At 43.8% G+C, this 22,064-nt stretch overlaps 1 protein-coding gene across 1 annotated transcript in view; it reads left to right on the forward strand.

Annotated features, from left to right (window-relative positions):
• LOC124157277 (delta-like protein B) overlaps nucleotides 1-22,064 on the forward strand; it is a 94,796-nt gene that overhangs the window by 66,732 nt on the left and 6,000 nt on the right. Inside the window, exon 5 of the mRNA XM_046531866.1 lies at nucleotides 9,842-9,902. Within this exon, the coding sequence (XP_046387822.1) occupies nucleotides 9,842-9,902 (61 nt within the window). The remainder of the gene's footprint in view (nucleotides 1-9,841; nucleotides 9,903-22,064) is intronic.

A 22,064-nucleotide genomic window follows, 5' to 3' on the forward strand; every position in this document is an offset into this window, starting at 1 on the left:
AATCCCATCATCTTCTCCCTCAACTCCTCCCTTCCCCCGCAAACCAAAGCAAAGTTTCTACCCCTCAATTTCCCCTCGGGGCTCCCATGCCCCCTGGGATAAACTCTCTCCCTCCTCTTTTGCCCTCGAGGGTCGGAAGAATGGGAGGCTTTTTATTATGGCCTGGAGATGCAGCCGCTAAGGTAGCAGGTATAAAAGGTGGGGAGGGAAGCTCTCTGCACCACCACCATCGTCTTCCAACTCCCCATCCTCCCAGCCCCGCCCACCCCCACGGACCGTTCCTCCTCCCCCTCATCTGGCCGGGACCCGATCATCATACCCAGACGATGTTTCCCTCTTTATCATCTCCTCCTCCTCTCCTTTCCTCAATTTCGCCGATGTACCATCCTCACTCCCACCCACCCACCTATTCATTCCACTGTCTCGTACCTTTGCTCTTCCCCCTCCCCTCCTCTTTGCTTACCCACGTTTCATCTCCCCAAGTTATTTCATCTACACCTTAAACCTTCCTCCTTCAATCTTCATCGAAGTTGTGTGGCTGGGGATTTTAGTCATCATGCAACACTCTTCTGCTTATACCCACACGAAGCCCAATATATGCGTGTAAACGATAGGAGTTAATGCTCAAATAATTTTTCGTTTCGTAGATGAAAAAAATGAGCTCGCAATTTTGTCGTTGTGTACTTTTTTTGAGCTCTTTACAAAATGTCCGTAGCACTACTAATAATAGGTGGGATACTTTGTGATTTCCGAACTACGAATGGACTGAATAGATACTCTACCATCAATCAAATTCCTTTATCTATTAGTTGCTTATCGTCGAGAATGACTGAGATGCGAATTGTTTGTTTGGTATTAACGGGGGTAATTTGAAGAGAAGATTGAGCAAATGTATTTGCATATAATATTGACCTTAAACTTTAATTTTCAATCATGATCATGGTCATTTAAACTTTTTAGGGATAAAAAATATTTTCATTTCAAATTCATCAAAATCATTAATCTTCCTCCTCGGTCTAACTGCAATCAACTTAAGTACAAGTAGTCTTTCTTGTTTTCAATGATAAAACCCTTATATATGTTATTCATTGACAAATTTCGTACTGAATTGCTCCTTTTACGGTTTCCTCTTTCTCCAAACTTCCAGAGAATCATTGCGATGAGGTCATAAGGGAAGGCTGGATAAGTTTTTTGCACTCTTCTCGAATGCAAATATTTCCCGGACGATTTTCTTTTTCGCCGAGTCGGGTGGGAGAAGTCCTTGTTCGTGTGTGCGATGGGCATAAAAGGTTGATGTGCCTGCGCGCGGCGGCCACCTTGATGCCTGACCGCGGTAATGACGCGCCTGGTATTAGGTGGGGGGGGAAAGGCATTTTCAAGGCCTGCGCTTTTGGTTAACGCGTGGCTTTGTTGATCAATATTGGCACTTGATATGCTAGCCTATCCTTTTCTACCATTTCTCCTTTCATGTACCGTAGAACACGAGGTACGCCGAGGTCTTCACGACGAGAGGATTCGTCGCTGTTCATTTTTTTTTCCCTTACGTATCCATGATCAAAAGGAAAAAGAGATATACAAGGACTGTACAAAGAGAGACTGAAGACATGGGGAAGGTAAAGGGTGGTTCATCCCTCCCCGTTTCACGATTAAAAAAATCTGCGTCGTGATACTTGCACAGGACGGCGTGACCAGGATCTGAACCTGTGACCTTAAACCATTGGAGACCTATACCTATTCTCTTCTCCTGGAATGTTCCCTGATTGGCCGGGCCGTTGCGCTTTTTTTTCGTCTGCGGTGTATGGAATGAAAAAAAAACACGTTCGTTCCAGGTAGAGCCATCTTTAGACCAGTGGGGAGTGTACGCATTCTTCCCTTCATGGAACGGACCGTGCATTCTCTCGATGTGTCTGGCGAAATTCGCTTTCTCTGCTTTTCGTGCTCTTCCGTGACCGTATTGCTTGACGTCATGTTTTGATATACATTGGTTCGAAACTTCTTGATTAAATTATACAGCTTTGTGTAGTCGTGCTTGATAACTTGGCATATTTTATGAATTTCGTTTTGATTTTAATTTTAAGGTAAATTATTTGACTTGCCATCCCAGGAATTTAATTATCACTCCTAAAGTGATAATGTGTCTGTCGCTTAGTTTACATATTATGGTGTACCTGATGACTTGCCCTAATGAGTGACGACTCATGTATGATTACTTAGCATTTTCTAGCCTTTTCTACTGCTTGAATGTGTATCGTTGTTCACATTTTTGTTGGCGCACCGAGTGATACTTTTTGACGTAAATTATACGTCTATCGCCAATAATTATTCGTGATTAGGTCCGTTTGCCAATTTTGTGCCTATTCGTTTGCACTTGATGTGTAATTTTTTTAATCGTTCGCTCTGCTTTGATCCTCTGTCACACCTGTCTGTAGTAGTTTGGCACACTGAAAATAAAGGCTTGAATTAGTTTTGTTATTTGACGCTGAATCCGATACTTTGGCATAAGTCTAATTCAGCATTCAATTTTGCATTAATAATCGATCTTCAGTAAATCTGCCGGACTTTGCAGCCTTATTAGCGCCCCTCCGGATCAGCCCTCATTCCCTGCGGCACAATCCTTCACCCGCTTTTTTCTCCGCCTCGCGGCCATATCTTTGGTGATCTTCCTCTTGGCACTCTCCTCCCCCACCCATCCCCCGCGACCCCCTCCACAGTTTCCGCTGCAGCCACCCCCACCTGCACCTCCCCTCCGTCTCCATTCCAACTTTTCCCAGGCTTTGTAAGAGTAGCCACCAGTCTGAGTTGCCTTCTTCCCACGCCTTCTCTCCTGTGCGCCGCTGTGCCTCCTACTTCCCCTCCCTCCCTCCCCTCACGCACCTCCCCTACCGCCTCCCTCCACCCCCGCTCCGACCCCTCCCCTCCATTTTCCCTCGTGGAGTTTCTCAGACTCGGGGCACCAAACATCTCTTTCCCTCCCCTCCCTCCTCCTCTCCGCCTTGTCTCCTTAACCCCTTCTCAATCTCCACTCCTCTCTCCTGCGTCTCACACCCCACATCAGTCACTATCACTCCTCATCCCACCTCCGCCGTGTACACATTTCTCCTCGCCAGACTCGTTCGTTCGTGGGGCGGCGTGGAATGACTGGGTTTCGAGTTCGAGGGATCGACTAATCGAGATTATTGTGTCGTCGTCTTCTGTGATAATCGCATATTAGATCGTGGCTTTTTATATCGATAGCACTTATTTTCAATGCTCGATTGTCGCTGGTAGAACAAATACAAATCCTCATTCTATCACTTATAATGCAACCTCAATATATTTATGATTGACAATCGATGCTGAATTTTCTAAGGGACTTATATATCGATTGGAAATTAATATAAATCAATATTAAGTACCCATCTTTGATAATCGGAATAATCCAGATCGGCGTAAATTGAGTCATCGAGAAATAGGCGATTCATCATCACAGCGATTTATTTTCTATGATTTAACTATTAAAATATCGATTGTAAAATTACAGCATACAAAATCTTCGATAGTTGAAATAATCGATTTATATCGACTAAAGAGAATCGTCGAGAAATTGACGTATAAGACGCCTGATAGAACTCACTTTAACGTTTAATTTTCTTTTAACTTTAACAATCGATAGTAGATGGATTTCTTGCGCGGCTCGGGCAGCGTAAACCTCCGGCACACAGTGCGAAGTATTCTCTCGTCTCGATAGCTCGAGCACGGAATCGACACACACGGCCGACTCTCCTCGGAGATCCACCCACACCTTGCCACGGGCAACCTTTCGTATCGGCGCGGTAGCGTGGTGATTTCCCGTGCATCGAGACTCGACTACCGCTCACGTCTACTCTTGCCTTGGGTGAGGTAGGACGGGGTGAGAGAGAGAGAGAGAGAAAAAAAGGGGTGTAAAGAGGTGTTCTCGAATCTCTTCCTTTACTTTCCTCGCCAATTGTCTTCCCTTCTCTCTTCTCCCATCCCTTCTACTCCCTCCACGCACGATAAGAAGTAGTCTTTCCCTCCTCTTCCTCCCAGAGAGTTTAATCTCGCGGCAGTCTAGATGGGAATGCGCTCGGCGGCTGAATGCCCTGGGAAGATTTGCTCTCTCGGTGGTTATATGCGATTCGGAAGTGCTCTCGCAGTGTCTCCCTCACCCCCCCCCCCCTCCACCGGGTCTAATGAGACTTCCGTCCGATTAATTTCTTTTCCGTGTGCCTCAAGGAAGGTGGAGGGGGTAGTATTTTAGTGCACTCGTGGGAGTAATACGGTGCTGGGAAATATGTGATTTCTCGACCGTGAGTGATCACTTCTTGACTTACGTTCTTTCGCGATGCTCTCTCAATTCCTTTGTCCCGAGCAGTCAAATTCATCTTGGCGTTTTTTATTCATTCGTCTGTGAAAATTGTATTCCCATAAGAATCAAGATTGAGGCTGAATCTTTGGAAATGTGCTCCCCTATCAAATCATGGTTTGTTGAAGTAAAATAATTTGTATGATTTCATGTTCGCTTGTGAGTTCTTTCGTGTGCATAGTAGTGCAGTAATAATAATGAGATAGTGGCGTGAAGTTAACCATGTCTGAATAGTTTAAATGCTAACTATTGACTGTAATGTAGTTGTTAAGGGTTTAAATATAAGGGGTATTATGATATATGAGATTTAGAGGGGTTGAAATTTCATCAGAAAACTTGTATCAGAGGAAGATGTATTTGGAGGAGTCTTCGAAAACTGTAATTCTTGTGTTTTTTTAAATTTACTTGCCGGTTAGTGGTATTTGATGTCTGGTTTAGTATGAATCATTGTCCGGCTTTGTAGTGTGGTGCAAATAGTAAGTCTCGTGGAGCTGTGGGCTTCACGCCCGACACAACACTAGTCAGTCCGCCGCTCCGCTATAACTGTCCCACTTCTGCTCTCCTAAGATATTCGAACCCTTCTTTCTGTCTCTTGCGTAAATAGTCAAGCCTCCTACTCCCCATCCCTCCCCTACGACTCCCCACACCGCTCGACCGTTATGTCGTCCGTAGATGCGCGCCTTCTCTAGTCAAATGTTGGTCGCATTTCTCCAGCCGGGCGCCGACGATATTCTTCCCCGAAGGGTCGTGGCGACCTTGTTCGTCTTCTTCGGATGCCCATTGTCTCTCGCTGGAAATTGGAAACCATTGAATGCCATCTTTTCACCTTTCGATCAATGCATACCCCACACCCCGAGTTAAGTGACAATTGTTCTCACAGCCGACCTTGGTAAGGTTCCGAAATTCCGATTCAACTCTTAAAAGAATTGTTTTGAAATATCGGTCTTCTGAAAGCGAAATTAACTTTCGAAGGACGCTTTTAAACTGTGTTCCACTGAAGGATTTCATTTGAAACTACGTGCTGATTTCTTACTCAGATTTCCTGATTCATTGCCGTAATCACAAATGATGATTTATGGTACGCTAACCTATGTCGGTATGAAATTATTTGGCTTCAGTTATTGAAAGTGAATCAATCATACTCATCGTGGAATATCGTACATGGCCCTTTGCTTGTTATCTTTTGCTTGGTAAAATTTTAGAGATTTTTAGCCGGTAACTTAGTCGGTAGTACTCTGGTTACAGTTGTATCTTCCCAACTGTCGAAGATTTTGAATACGTTTCCCTTGAATTATATATATTTTTAAACTCGTGACATCAATGTATATTTCATCATGAGCTCATTGTATTTTGCTTTGCTGTTAGTGCTACTTTTCCGTGTTCAAGCGCTTGTTTCCCCAGAAGTCCCAGAAGTGACTTAGGAGAATGTGGCAAGAAAGAGGAGAGCGATATAATCAATGATTACTCGTCAAACTCGGGATGTAAATCGTGGGAGATGTGGGCTTACCTGATCCTCCTTCCGCCGGTCAGCGCGCTCACTCGAGCCGCCCTGTCCTTGGGGCCTTTCGAGTCGTTTGCATCTCTCCCCCCTCCCTCTTTCTGGAGCAGGTGTGATTCACAGGAGGCTCCGAGGGAGGCTGAGCGGAGGGGGAACGCCCTCCCTCGGACCAAAGACTCCATGTGCGGCCGTGAGGGAGTTGTGTGAGAAAATGGATCGACGGGTAGAGTGGGAGAACCGTTCGGTTTTGATCGTTAGGGCGCAGATGCGGTTTAATATGAGCTTCGGATTGATGGCGGGGGAGACCTACTTCGCGGAATAAAGAGTTCTGTTTAGCGGATTTAATCGCTTTCGGATTACGATCAGATGGTCGGCATTGAGTCCCCCTTTCGTGTTCATGTGTTTGCCTTCTCAGTTTTTATGCCTGTGTATTGTTTGCTCACTAGCATATGTGCGAGGCTTAATATACTCGAGGATTTTATCCGGCGAATGCGTTTCATTAGGTACTGTGTCATTATGATTTAAATTGAGGTAAAATGGATTATACAATTATGTGTTTTTCTTAATACTCAAGAGTAACTGACGTCGTTCAAAGGAGTTATGGATGAAATGTAACTGAATATCTATTATTCTGTCACTATTCTGCGGTTAATCATGATAAGAAGAAAAAATGGGGCAATTTTATGACTATATTTGAATCCTATCCGCGAAATATTTAGCTGCCATCGTGTATGTTAAAAACAAACGCGTTTTCTTGAATTAAATTACCTGTGTATAAGTAAAAGTAATACACTTATCACTACATATTATGTAGCATGTAATGCTTCTGTTGCGATACATCACTTTAACTCCGAAATGAGTTTTTTTCTTAGTATTTAGTTCTTTACATGGTGTGGGAAAGACTTCTTGTGACGGAATCTTGTAAGCCCAACTGACCACTTCAGTAGACCTTCACTTCGCCACTCTTCCATTCCCTCATCTTTAGCTACGGCTTTCGTCTTAGCACACCCGGCCCCAAGCCCCCCCCCCCTCTTTTCAGTTTCCCTTACACCTGCCCGCCCTGCATCTTCTCCAAAAATCCTCCAGCCACCCCTCTCCGCTACCCTCGACCACTCCCCCCTCCAGAGAGACCCCTCCACAAACGTCATCCTCTGCTCTTGTTTTGCTTTTCCTCAACCCGGCCACGCGATACCTCATTTGCCCCCAGTCCCATCGGAAGAGGCGAAATCGGCCTCCTTTATTTCGCGTTCTTAAATCTCTTCTTTCCTCATCCCCCAACCTCGAGCGCCTCGGGAAGCCCTCACCGCGAGGCCAGTTTCCCACATTAATTACTCCATATACGTATCCATCCATCTGAAATTGCCGCGAGAGAGTTCATTTATCCCTTCAGCCTCCTTAATGCCCGTGACAGTGAAACCAGAATGAACCCAATCCCATGGCATTGCGGTGGGATTTTTGTCACGTCTCTCACGTCAAGCAGTCCCCCTCTTCCCAGTCAGTCCCAGTCTTCCCTGGGTCATTGTTTATTTACATCCACAATGAAGCGAGGACTGTTTCGGGTTGATGTGTGCTCATGTGACGGGGGTTAAGTATTTACAATCGTGCTCTGCTAATTCGAATTTTTCATAGGCTAGCCATGGAAAAAGTATTCATAATGCAGTAGATTCATGCACGCAGTATCTTGAGAATGTACTAAGCGATGTATTTCTGGGAATGTAATAATTATGAAACAATCGGAGGTTACATTTATTTCTAATTTTTCTCGTCCCTTTAAAAATCTTCCCCTTTGGCCAAACACTTTCGTCATCTTCTGTATGTCTTCTCAAATCAATTCTTGGGGCTCTATTCAGGAAGGCCACGAGATTGTTTGTTGCCTTACTGTGACTTACTGATGTCATAAATTTAATATTTTCATATTTTACGAATGTTAGAAGATAAATCAGCTAAAAAATGTTACTGCACAATGCCAAAAGACAAGATTTTTCAAAGCTTTTTACGTAACGTCCAGTAAAACTACGAGACCCCTGCACACCCACTTATATTCTTGTGAATTAATCCCCCATATCACTCCGTCGAAAAATCCTGTCTCGCACACTACTCGACTCATTCAGAGAGAGAGAGAGAGAGGCAGCCGCCTGTGCGGCGACCTTGCGATGCCTGGCCGGCAGAGGAGGGACCGTCCACTCCCACCTCATAACTCGAGTCCCGTCCTCCCTCGCCACACCAACGTACGTGTTCCCCCACACCACGCTCCCTCGCTCATCCTCATTCCAGCACTCCCCAGTTGGGGGCGGGGGCGTATGGCAGGGATGACCGCTTCCACTGACTGACGCTTCCATTTCCATTTCTCTCGGAACCACCTTTCCTTCAGTCAGCCCAGCACCAACACCCTCGGTAACTCCTGCAGACCACTGCCGCCGTCCCATACATGCTGTGGTATTCCTTCATCCCATCCGCAGTTAAGGGTTGTCTCCCGTCTTTATCAATTTATTTCAGTATCGGGAGCAAATTTATTTATTTTATTTTATTCTCAGACCACCAGATACAGCTCTTATTGGCCATTTTACACCGGGGTGTTCAACAAATGTAACAAGTAAACGTACACAAACGACCATGCCCTGGACCGGGGAAACCTACCCAGGCGGGACTCGAACCCGCGACCTCTTGTTTGGCAGGCGAGAACGTTACCCCGCCGCCACCGAGGCCGGCCTTTAGAATGTTTAGAATGTTTTGGCGAAAATATTATGTCCACTATCCGATCATTGGTCTTCATCTTAAATAATGAGTCATCCTTTTGAGTTTTCTACTCCTAATTCAATTAAAGTATTAATTTATATTTCTTCTGGTCATTCCTCAAATCACGCAATATATTAACTGGTGTTTATTTTTTCTTTCGATGTTGTTTTGTCGTCATTAATAGCTACTACTTGTGATACGCAACGAAAACATGCTAATATTTCGTCATGACTTTATGCACCGATCCCTATCTTTCCTCTAAAACGGCGGTCAAACCTGACGAGAAGTTTTAATTTACTGCTTTACTATTTTATGTATTGATGAGGTTGTATTTTTCCCTCTCTTCATCCATCATGTCGGCCTCGGTGGCGGAGGGGTAAAGTCCTCGCCTGCCAAACCGTAGGTCGTGGGTTCGAATCCCGCCTGGGTAGGTGATCCCTATCCAGGGCATGGATGTTTGTGTTGTACTTTGTTAATATCGGAAACCCTCGTTGTAAAAGGCCGTCATGTGCTATTTACGGAGGATGTGATAAATAAAAAAATTAAAAAAAAATGTCCTGAGTCTTAAATCGTATGTGCTTTGAATGAGCGTGCATCTCACGGTAAGGGGGCGTGAGATTTCCTCTTACTTCGAGCTTTTTATTCGGTGGAGACGATTGGCTTCATATTTACGAATCAAGGTCGACGCATCTCGTTTGGGACGATTGCGTCATGCACGTGTATTGGTCGACACTCGAAATTAGAAATGATTTAAACGGTGTTGAATTCGGGTCATAAAATTCGTAGTGTGAGAACATTCTCATCTGTTTATTAGGGCTCTTATTACAGCTACAGATTTAATTAATACAACTGGAGGTGCGATGAAATATATATATTTTTTAGGCTTTCATCAGCCCATAAATTGTCTCTATTTATTTTCACTGTGAGCCTTTGATTTATACTGCATTCATTTGGCCCGTATTGTTCTTTATTTATTGTTCTTCATTATCTGTAGAATTAAATTTTTACCAGCCATCACTCACTTGGCACGGAGTAAGTTATTACCTGACATGTCTCTCGGCAGCTCTTGAGGCAAGAAAAAAAACGTGGGGACACTTACACGCTCGTCGCAATTAATCACGAGGGAAAACACGCATTTTTGCCGTGCTCGTATTTTGTTATGTTTTGTGTGCATGTGTGTGCTCTTTCGTGTTTACTCATTAAGGGTCGCTAATTTTTTTCTCTCTCTTTTTCTCTCCTTACAGCCCGCTGCTTGCCGGGATGCCACCCCGAACATGGTCAATGCGAGAAGCCCAACGAGTGCCAGTGAGTAGAAATTCATGTTGATTGTAGACGACATTTGTCCCTTGTCCCATATTATTCTCCATTTGTCCCACGCCTTTTACTTCCTCCTGTGCCACGCCTACTCACATGCGTACTTGCATGCTATGTCCTTGATATCAGACCAGGGTAGTAGTTTTGAATATCGATTTTAAGCTCCAGAACCTAGTCTTAAAATATGGCTTTCCTGCATGCTTCTGGTTAAAAGTGGAAAATTATTTTAATTTATTTTCTCTTCTTCCCCTACGTTTGATCTTATTAATGTATATTAAGGCTCAAAAGCAATATAAAGATATGCTTATACTGAGATTGCTTGGAAGAAATAAATAACACAAACCTGCTGCGTACTTAGTTTATTTCTGTCGATATGTCTGTGGCATGTATAAGATCACTTATGAATAGAGTATTAGGTATCTCGAACTTATTCTATATTTACATTTAAAAAAATATATATATTTATCTTTTCGTCTTTTCGTTGATGGCTCTGCGTTGCTAGTATTGACAGAAAGAAAAATATGTATTTTAAGGCTCTTATCTCTCCGCAGATGACTTTTAAGTATAGTGTCGTATTAAGCTCATTCCATAAAGAAGGAGAAATGTGTTTTTGAGACCTTTGCCTCCATCGTATCTCCCATGAATGAGACGAAAGAGTATTTTTGGGGAGTATCCAGCGGGTATCGTAAGGGTTGAAGGGAAGTCTCCGCCCTGATGCCCACCGCTAAGTCTTCTCCGAAATCTCTCCCTCTGCGAGATTTTCCCATCTATTGTTTTCAATCCTTCACCCACTCCACTTCTGTTTGTGTGGCATTCCTTCCAAGGAAAGAGGGGTGCAAGTCAGGAGGGGGGGAGGGGAGATATATTTTTTTTTACTGATGCGGTGTCAAACGGAAAGAAATAATAAAAAAAAGAAGAGGGATTGGAGGACAAACGCTGCATGTCCCAGTGTCATGCCCCCTCTGCCAGCCGCGTAGGCGGTGTCGCATGAGGAGGGAGAATAAAATGCCTTGCTGTGCGAGGACGACTATTGAAGTGCGGAAATGCGTGAGCGTGCCGAGGAGCTCTCGTCGTCGTCCGATGCGTGAGCTAGCTGGGCGTTCTCACGTCTCGTGGTCACTAGCGCCGCGGCGGGGCGTGAGGGGGGGGGGGACGAGTAGGTTGGACAGTGGGGGAAGGGGGTGACGGCTATTACTGCAGTCACGAGGAGCGGAGAGTGATTATTGGCAGGAAGGGGGTTGTGTGACCGAGAGAGCGATCACTGGAACACGGCTAGTTTACCCTAGAGCCAAGGTCAAGTCAATTTCTTTTATGATAAGACTGAATTATGGCGAAAATAGAGAAAAAAATGTATTTGATTGCGTGAGGCCCTTTCATGTGGTCAATTGGAAATTGAATCATCCGCAGAAGAAAATGACTTTTGAAATTTTATTCGGAGCCTAAACATGCTAGTGTTTATTCTTCATTAGTGAAATCATTACGTGTCGCTTCGGTCGACAATATCCGTGAATGGTTAACTATATGTTATTGAGCGACTGTTCATGACTGCCATAATTCCTTTGAAATATCTTCCTCTTCTTTCTCTTATCCCCTTTTGCTGTTAGGCGTTGGGTTCCCCCAGAAATATATTTGAAATATATTTGTCAAAATTTCACGAGTACAATTTGCCTTTGGAAAATGAGCCGTTCGTTAGAAATTCTCTTTTAGACGACGGTATAGCTCGAAAAGTAGAGGCATATTATGTGGTCGTTCTCCATATCTTAATAAATACGCTGAATTAAAAGCGTCAGCTCCTCTTCAGTGTTTATTGTCATCAATAGATCTGTCACTAATAATTAAATTCCCCCCGCAAAGTTCTAATACCTGACAATGGTACTCGTATCCCGATGTACCTATATCTTTCTCATTGTGGTGCCCAACCTCGTCGATGATGTGCCTGACTTGACGTTACGCTATTCCCACCACGTCATGAATAATCTCGCAAATTTTTTCCCAGACTCACGGTCCGACGACCCCTTAGCTTAAATAAAGGAGTAGCACCCATCCGCAATGTTTTGTCTTTTTTTCTACTCGTTTTCCTTCTCTTTGCGCTGGCCAAATGCCTCAAACGAGAATTTAAAAACACCCACTCAATGAGATTACCACCGTGAGATTACCCTTTCCTTTTTTTTGCACTGGTTATGTTGGAGTAGGAGAAGGGAAGACTGCTTTTTTTTTCAAGTTTGTGTATTTGGGAACTTCGCGTCTCGTTTCGTGAAGGTAAGAAAGAAAACAGTCGAATGAAGAGGACCGGCAAATTTATCGAGATGATTAAGGGGAAAGCTTAAAGTTTGGAAGAAAATGACCCGACGTCTTGGCTTCTCAATGCACACTTCATGTATATGTTAGTCACCTTATGTTCTAAGTGGATGAGATCTCATAACGGGCTGAGATTGAGGAAATAGGTGAGTCTTGGATGGGGGAGATGGATGGTGTTATAGCGGAGGGGGGAGGAAGGAGGGAGGACAAATGAGTCCAAGGCGGGGGTTGGTTAAATGAATTGTTATTTTGGATTGGAGCGCAAGGGCTTTTAATTAGGGTCATTAAATAGGGTATAATTAGGGTTAATGCTTGTAAGTGATAGTAGGCTTGTTCCATTAATCGTAAATACTGCCTGTGTATGCAATTAATCGAGTTCGATATCGATTACAAGCATCGATGACTGCATTTAGATAGCCTATTTCCTACCAGTTTTCGATGGTCAATCAACAATAGATTGGATAACGATTTTTGACCGAAAATTGACTGCTAAAGTTGGCTATAAACAATCATTGGCCTTTATCATTACAATTCGATGATTAATTTTCTATTTATCGAAGTTCAAAATAGCTCCATATTTTAGAAAGTTGGACCTTGTTAGTAACTTTAACAATTAGCAGTATCTTTAAATATTGGAAAGTTGAAAAAATACCATCACTTGGTAAATAATCTCTGACTTTCGTAGATAAGCACCAATGAACACATCCATTCTTAATTTTCTAGCTATGATTTAAAACAGTCGTGGGACCTCAGAAGGGGGTTATCTGTGATGTAGAGATAGCGAGGTGTAAGGGACGCGGATAAGGAATCTGTTCCGAGATAGAGACACAGGGAATGGTGGGAACGAAAGCTGGGTGGGTGGGCCTTTGATTGGACCATGTGTTGTGTAGGGGCGGTGTTGGTCGGAGCAGCCCGAGGAAAAGATTTCACGGGGTGTTGGGGGCGGGAGTGTGGGGGGGTTCTTTGATCGCTAGGGAGAATGGGCGAGGTTCTGTTATGGTTTAAAGGGTTTTAGCATTAGGGTGGGAATGGGACATCGGCAGACGGAGGGATGTGAATCACACTACATGCTGTGTACCCTGTAAGCCACCTATGGGTTGTTTTGGAGGGGTTATTCACCCAGAAAGTGCACGGTACGTGTTACATCGTTTTAGCTAGCACCACAATGCCACGCGCTTATATGTGTTGGATTTTAACCTTCAAAATTGTCTCAGTGGCTAGAAAAGAAGGTAAGGTTCATTAAATCGCGATGAAACTTTCTAAGCCCATTATAACTCGTAGAATAAATTTGATACTTGTTAAATCTCTCTATTACTGCCCCCCTACTGTTGCTATTATCTATTTGTACTTATCCATTTATAATAATAATATTTTTAATCTTAAAATAACTGTTTACCTTCATTTAAACTATAAATATTTTATTTGTAATTTTTTATATAAAAAGCGTGTCCAGTGCTCGTTTATAAAGACTTGCTTCCTTGCATACTCTGAATTTTCTTGTCAAATGCCATTAATTAGTCATCATCTAATGTTTGTGCAATTATATTGGGTGAAACCCATGTATGTGTGGCGGTTAGTGAGACACATTTGCGGCTTGGCTATCAGCGGAGTGTTGTGTGTGATTCTAGCGCGTCTGGTGCTAGCCGGGTGGGCGTTATAGTTAGCCATCGGCGACCGTTCCCATGGCTTCGCCGTCGACATACACCTCCGTGTCGTTCTCTTCTCTTGGTAATCTCTGCTGTCTCGCCTCAATCGCTCCCCTTGTCCCTTCGCATTTTTTTTTCTTTTGCTCTTTCCCTTTCGATGAACTTGGTCCACAGAACCCTCTCTCTCAGTGCCACTCTTCATTATTGCTGCCTTCCTCATGCTGCCTCGGGGCCTGCTACCCATAAAACCGATGACAGACGAGTTTATTTACTGACCAGGATTTTTATTTAGCCAAAAGAGTTTACAACACGAAAAATATTTAATGTGGGCGAATTGAAGTCATGAATTTCAAAATGAGGCGTGTCCACTTGGCGTAGATTTGGTAGGCACAATTATTTGGATTCCTTTGAGCTTCTAGATCAAATGCTTCAATTTTTTCATAAATGTATTTTACATTTAGCTATGTATCTAATTGTTCACGGGAAAAAGCGGAAGTTATTGCATTCGTATTTACAGGATAAGTGATTTTCCTGAAAATCAATTTGCACCAAATTTGACGAATGGACTTATTGTGTTGTTTTGTTATTAATAGTTTCAATTAATGATTTTGAAAATTATTGCCGACTGGTCGATCTGTAATTTGCTCCTATTTTCTTTAGAAGAAATTGCACGTACAATTGGCTGCAAAAGACCATTATTTTGATCAATGGAATTGCCTCCATTTAATTTTCCATTATGTTTTAGTGGAGTTTTTTACGTAATTATAATTGTTTCTCGCTATACTTCTGGAAAGACTATGGCTTCATACCGGTTGTCCACCTGTGGATGTAGCTATTCCGTGATTGGACGACGCGTCACGAACTCCCCCGAGTGGAGTTCACGTGGCATTCCCAGCTTCCGTTGGCTCCATCCTCGCATCTTCGTCGCGTCGTGTCCTCTCACCCTCATAAGGCCGCCTCCCTCCCCCGTGGCCAAAGCCAAGTCCCGTCTGCAACCTTCGTCGGAATTCTCTTCGTCTTCGAGTGCTGGCGAAACGAAAGGGAACCCCGCGATCAAATTAGATCTGGGCTATTTTTAGAAGGCCGACGGGGACGGTTCGTTTATCGTCGCCGCACACCTTGTTTTTTAAAGGACGTATTTCTGAATTTCGATGAATTTACGTGCCTATATGATTGATATTTAAATTGATTAAAATTCCTTCCTTTACATTCTTAAGGACGCATGTTATCTCAAAGTTGTTTAATTAAGTTTATACAACATCTAAAATGACTTTGAATTCGGGTATTTGATAACGCCCGAAGTTTTCAGTGCAAACATGATAATAGAGAGAGACTATAATTGGTTTTCTTTTTACTTATTAAAACTTGATGCTCTCGGAAATGAAATAATTTAATCACTAATGTCAATTTAACTGCAGAAGACTCACTATATTAGTCTCTATTAGTGAACTGTCAAAGGGATAACTAGAGAAGCTAATTCATTTCACATATATTCATATTTTCGTGACATCTTTAAGAAGGGGAGGTCATAATCTCATTTATTACCTGTCGATACTCCGTGGCTCTTTTCCATCTCCTCATTTTGCCTTCGGATGCAATTGCTTCCTATCTTATTTTCCCTCGTCTCCGCGTTCGAATCTTTGGAATGTACCAATCTAATTTTTTTACCTGTAGTCTCTCGCGGGATAGCATTCGCCTCTTCCGCTACTGAATTTTCTCCATTCCATTCATCCTCGTTCTTTGACTTGCTCTATTCGAGACGATCCGCTGAATATCTATGCAAAGACGTTTTTCCAAGTACCTCAGATGTCTTCGGGATTCCTTTTTGTACCTTCGCTGGAATTCTCATTTTGCGATGTTCCCAACTCGTTTACTACCCTGTTCGTATACTCTTCGTTTTCCTTCCCTCAAAGTGATAATGACACGATACCCTTAGTATTCTATCAGTCACTTTTTTTTTCCTCCGTTTTCCTGTTTTCAACGTCCGAGTTACTACATCTCAGTAGATAAACAAGTCCGGTACATAACCATTTATGCCACAGTTTTCCCCGATATTTCTTGAAAAAGAATTATTCTATATTTGCGAAGAAAGCTGTCTAACTACATGTTAGTTCTTCGTTTTCCATCGTAAATGTTGATGTTGAATCTTGCCATGAGTGCTATATGATTAGTATTAGTCCCACTGATCACTCGCGAGGTACATCGCTATAATGACTCGCGTCCGTAACGATCGGTCTCACGCGAAGGAGAAAATCTTCAGCTTCCTTTCCACCACACGTACTTAGCAAGCGCTTTACCAAGGCACTATTACTGAGGGAAGGAGAGGATGGGTCTTGTGAGTGGCTCCACTTTATCGCGTCCGACAGAACAATCCCTCCCACGACCGTAAATTCTACTATTTTGATAATAATTTGCTTACAAAATTTTAGTAATCACCCTGGCCTGTCCCATTGTCTCGTTAAATGTTTTTCGATTTTAGTCGTCATCAGCATTTATATTTGCTAAAAATCGTAATAAATTGATAAAGCTGTTGAATGTAGCGGGTCATTCAATGAGAGTTAACGTTCCCAAACTCTCATTTAGAGTTCGTGGAATGCTCCTGGAAACAGTCAGTCCAAAGGACTGCATTTTCGATGGTAACCAGGAAATATCGAGGGAGCCTACTCTCAGATTCAGAAGCTCGGGCGATGCATCCTCTTTTATACGATAAAAAAGCATGCGTAACGGTGTCGAGTCATGTTGAAGACGGACAGATAGGAAGCTTAATTCGTCCCCTAGCTATGGTATACGACGCCGCTCAACATCAAGAACTTCTCGATCCAACGACAACGGAAGAAATACGGCCGCCTGCTCGTTGCCGAAGAGCACTTTCAAGACGGTAGCAGTCACCTTCTCATCTCTTTCATTGCCTCCTCCCGATATGACCTCCTTCCAACTCGCATAATCACGTCCAGTCTTTTCCTACTGCTCGCCACATAGACAATTTCCTTTCCTCTTTCAACGTCCCGCCCTCTGAATTATCTATACACGTACATACACGTTTATATCTCGAGCATAAATAATGCTGGATGTAATGTTGGAAGGGGTTGTTGCATTTGAGTGGTTGATTCTCAGCTCTCTTGCCAGGGGCGAATAGCGAATATAAGGGGGAGGAGGGTGCTCGCTACCCGTCCACCCTCACCCCACGAGAGGAAGGCAATAAAGAAAAGAATAACGTTACTAACGATAATAAGTTGAAGCAAGGTTACATAACCTTACTTCAATTTATTATCTTTGAAATCCAAAACTCTGTATTCGAAACTGCCTCTCACCATATCTCACAGAATATATTCTTGGGTGGTGCATTGCATAAAGCAGCTATGCAACCGGCGTATCACACAAGAAAGATTCAAACAATCGTCGTGGAAAGCCTTCCAAGTATGCATCGCGTATCTCTCGGTTTCTTCCTGCCTAAATGCCTTCGCAAAATGGTTAAAACTGGCTTAGTTTTATAATTATAAAGGAAAAGCAACTCATCATTGGGAAGATTAAATAACTTTGCTTCCTGGAAATCAATTGCATATTTATAATGAAGCATGATGACCTTGTGCTAGCGAATATGTATGTACTGGTGCTGCTTAATCGCCATATTTTATTTATATATAAATAATCGCCGTATAAATATTTCATCGTGACGCGTCATTTGAATGGAAATATTTGGGATTGCCGATCGGCCAACGTTGAAGATCCGCAGTCCGTATCGGTGGTTTATATATATACGTATAAAGTGATCGTCAACGGTCGCTCGCCACCTACCGGCAGCAGCAGCAGCATCGGCGGCCGCCTGCCTCGCCCACCCTCGCTCGCTCTCTCTCCTTCCTCATTCTGTGACTCGGTGGTGCCACCCCACCCCGCCCCTCACTCCCGCAACTTTTCCCGCGGGGATGGAGTGTGTTTGCCGTGTGCCCCCACTCCACCTGTCCGTGTGGCCTCATGTGGTCTTGTGACTCTCGGCGAGTAGTACGAGGCATTGGCATTCACGACAAGCCGTCTCTCCCTCCCCTCCCTCCTTCCCCTCTCCTCTTCTTCCTTCTCCACCTCTCCGCCACGTCTTTCTCCCTCCTCTTGCTTTCTCCCGCTGTCTCTCTCTCTTTTATCTTCTCACCTTCTCCCTTACTCCGTTTCCTTCTCTCGTGGTCTTCGCGACTCAACTGGGTATGGCATTTTTGCCATTTTTGATATTGCTTTACGACGGTTAGAGCTGGTATATGAGCTCTGAAAAATGTTCTGAAAAGTTAATATTATACTGTCGCAGTTCATCTATGGTCACGTCCTGTCCATGGTTGCCTATTTTCGGTAGTAATCGATTCTTGTCGGTAAAATATACGGTAGGAGATTTTTGATATTTCTTTACATCGGTTGGAGCTAATCTAAGTATTGCGTTGTAGAATGTGAGCTGTGAAAAATTAAGTTACAATTATTTAGTAGTTCCTCTATGGCCACGGTCTGTCCATGATTGCCTATTTGCCTCTGTAATCGATTGTTGTAGGTAATGTGGGAGAGTAGTAGTCGTCTATCGATGATGTTGGACTACCGAGAGCTTTTGATTCAAACTGTCGAGCGTGAGTTCTTGAAAATGAGTTTGAATCATTTTGACCGCTGTCATTGCTTCACCATGGATGGTCAGCGGGCAGTGACAATCCTATTCTAAGCAAATACCAGTCACTTGAAAAAGTACGGTCTTAATTTTTTTCTGTGTGTCACTATTACTTTTAGAAAATCGAGAAATCCGACTCTCAAGACGGATGTCAACATCTCCAATATTTCTTGCTAATACTTCTTAATATCACTTACATGATTTCCATACTGTCAGTCATATTTCTTTGAGAGGTTTCAATGGTGTTCAATTAGCTTCCCGAAGCCTTTTTTCCTCTTCTCAACATCCTCGCGTTGTGCATCCAATTCTCTCACACAATCCCCGGCCTTTTTTTTCAACCGGACGCGTCATGGCGTACTTAATCGGTGTGGATGAGACGGGGGCGACTCGCGGCCAGCCACCGCCGGGCGGAAGCATTAAAGATGGGACAACAGGCATTCTGTAAATGAGTCTTTAGAGCTGTAAATGAATCTACTTGTCGAGGAAATGCGATAGTGAGCTTGCGGGGAGAAAGGAGGAGGAATGTCTCGAGTTGGATGGTATAGGAGTAGTTAAATCCCGCGTTTTTACAATGCTCATTTTACGCTTGTCAAGCCAGACCGTAGTTACCTTTTGTTGTGAAAACGGAAGTTAGTACAGGCAGAATATAGTGCAAAACGCTCCCATGGAGTCAGCCTCCTCTCATATGTATGAGAGTATCGCTTTAGCTCCAAATTTGATGTAAAATGTAATGTAGAACAAAGTAGGTAAATATTATAATCACCTTCTGCCTAAAACCCTGGAGGTTATTGTAGGGTGTGATGTAGATGAAGACAGCGGATAGATAGCTATGCAAGCTGCAAGCAATCGTGACAATTGCTCAAATTAGGTGACGAAGGGTATCCATGCAGTGATATACTTCTTTCTACTGTTCCAAAAGCTTGATCTCAGTATTTTTTTACCCCATCCATAATTTTGCAGAAAGAAAATTGTGCTGAAAGGGTTATTCTGTCATCACGTGGATAGCTGGCAAGGTTACAAATCTTCCTCTAGCCACTGTGTAGGTTTTTGAGGAGGAAACAAGGCAATATAGTTTTTTGGGCGTATATTCTCGACTCTGAACTAGTGTGTGACGTGCGTGGTGTGGTCTTTAGTATGTGCGCGTGCACACGACAGCGGAGCAGTCATTGACTCAGATTCATTGATAGTGGGGATGCGAAGTCACATCCGTTTGTGCGTGATCTTCCTCCCTGTGCGTCTTGCGAAGGTGAAGAGCGGACGTGTGGTGGTTTTTATAGTGCACGGCCCGTCCCGAAAAATCGGTTTCTGCGCGCCGCCCGCAAACTCTCCTTCTGCTGTATTCTCCCGATTCGCAAGATTCTTTATTTTTGGACATGCCGAGGTCGACGGTCTCCTACCCCTTCCCCTCCAAAGCTACTCTCGCTCCAGAATGGGTAATGGCTCCATTGTGTCGTGAATTTTGAGCCCGGGGCCCGGTGAGATAATCACTTCTCTACCCTTGCAGTACTATTGGATGGAAATAATGCTCATTTGGACATGCCGTTGTGCACTGCCGCCGCCTCATGGTCGGTTACGTTGTCCCAGTATAGTTATGTTTTTGGAGTATTTAGGACTCACTGATGAGTCAAGTGTAAGGTAAATGTATAGAGAGGAAGTGAAAGTATTTTTTGGAGCTGAATCTCATGTCACTTAATGGAGTTACTATTTCATTATTGGAAATATTTCTGCTTGTTATTTATTTAAATGTCTGTAGAACGTGGTGGTCAGCATCATCACGTTCATTACATGCCATGTTATCAAGAATGACTAGTGATGAATGCTTTGTAGCTTCGTTTCCTAAATATTATCATACAGTTTTGGGAGTATGTCTACTGAGGTCTTTGCTATGGTAACCGTGTTGGACGAATGCGAATCATTTACGCAGCGAAGTTTACTCTTAGCTCTCTGCTTAACATACAAAAGACCGCGGAATAGCAAAAAGATTGGTAAATTGATCGTCATGTTATTTGGTTGCCTCCTTCTTTACGCGTCTGGTTTAACTTCTGTGTGGCCTACCTGTGATACTTCCAGGCAACTATGAAGATAATAGGCCATAGGTGTGAAGTTCGTCGCAGCAATCCTTACCAGCTTCGCACCCACTTCCTCGCGAACGTGCCCGCGGCTACATTTCCTCCCTTCCTCCAGTTTTTCACGCCCGCTACGTGGATCCCGTATTTACACTCCTAAGCCACGTCCATCCCTGCTGAGACGCTGGTCTCTCTCTCTCTTCTCAACGTGCAGTTTCCTTTGGAATCCATCCCTTTTCTGTTCTCTTGACTTACTTTTTTCCGCGGGCCGCAAGGCAATCTTTTTTTTTTCCTCCTCGCCGCGAACCTTTTTCCCTATTCGCGTGTCATTTGTTTCCACCTCCTCCCTCCTCTGTCCCGAGAGGGCGTTCTGCACGCATCTCGGTACATCATCCGTGACGTCATGCCTCCGCGACCCACCCCCCCTACCACCTTTCTGCACCTCTAAATGTGAGTCTTGTATCTCTCCCCATCCCTCTGTGGGCCCAATGTCCTTCCCTTCCTACTGATTCCTTCCCTATAGCTTCGGATCTCCCCCCCCCCCCCCACACCCCGCTACCTGCTACCTGCCTCGCCGCCTCACCTGCATATAGGAGTGTCATACCGTGGGAACTCCCCGAGTAAGAGACACAGAGAGAGAGAGAGCTTTGGAGTGGGAGAAAGGGTGGAGAGAGAAAATGGGCGTGGTGTCTTTTGTAATCCCCCCTCCGCGCCACCAGATTCTCCCCCCCCCCTCCCTCCAATCAATCCAACCTTTCTGCTTTCCCCTACCTACCTGTCGCCTCCATCCTCCACGCACTATACTCTCTACCCAGTCTGCTGCTTCCTCCCTCTCTCCCATTGCATACCTCTCCGCCGTCCCCCCACCCTCCTGCCATCCCCTCACCAATTTCCCCATTCCACCACTCCAATACCGTTCCTCCGTGGGCATGGCTTCTGCAACTCAATGAGGCATTGTCTTACATTACCCCTTCTCACCTCATGCCTTCTCCTTCCCACTTTTCTCTCCCTCCCTCTTTATATATCCATCCTATCTGTTTTATCTCATCCTCTTCCCACAGTCTTTATTATCTTTAACATCGGTTTTTTTCCGTTGGTACCCCCTCACTAATCTCAGCTTCTTCCTTCCTCTCGCGTTTGTTGTGCACCTTATTAGTTCAGCTTCGATCCCGCTCTTCTCGTTTCTTTACCAGGCAAATTTAACAAATGGGTTAGTTAAACAAGTGTTTTCTAGCTCCAATCGTCTCGAGACAACATGCATATTTTTCAGGAAAACTGACCATTAACTCCATCATCAGCTGAAAAATAAAAATCCTCAATATGAGCCGTGATCGTTGATTCTTTTACGGGATTTATTTAATTAAGTAAAATTGTTAGCATAGCGCTAATATTTATAGGTACTCTAGCTCTCCCAGTTATGGACTATCCATTAATTTCCTTACTTGAAGATAATAAACTTGGTGGTATTGCCTCCATCACGTTCGCCTTGTCCCGGCAAATGTTCACC

This window comes from Ischnura elegans, chromosome 4 (assembly GCF_921293095.1).
Source record: "Ischnura elegans chromosome 4, ioIscEleg1.1, whole genome shotgun sequence".
Taxonomy (NCBI): Eukaryota; Metazoa; Arthropoda; class Insecta; order Odonata; family Coenagrionidae; genus Ischnura; species Ischnura elegans.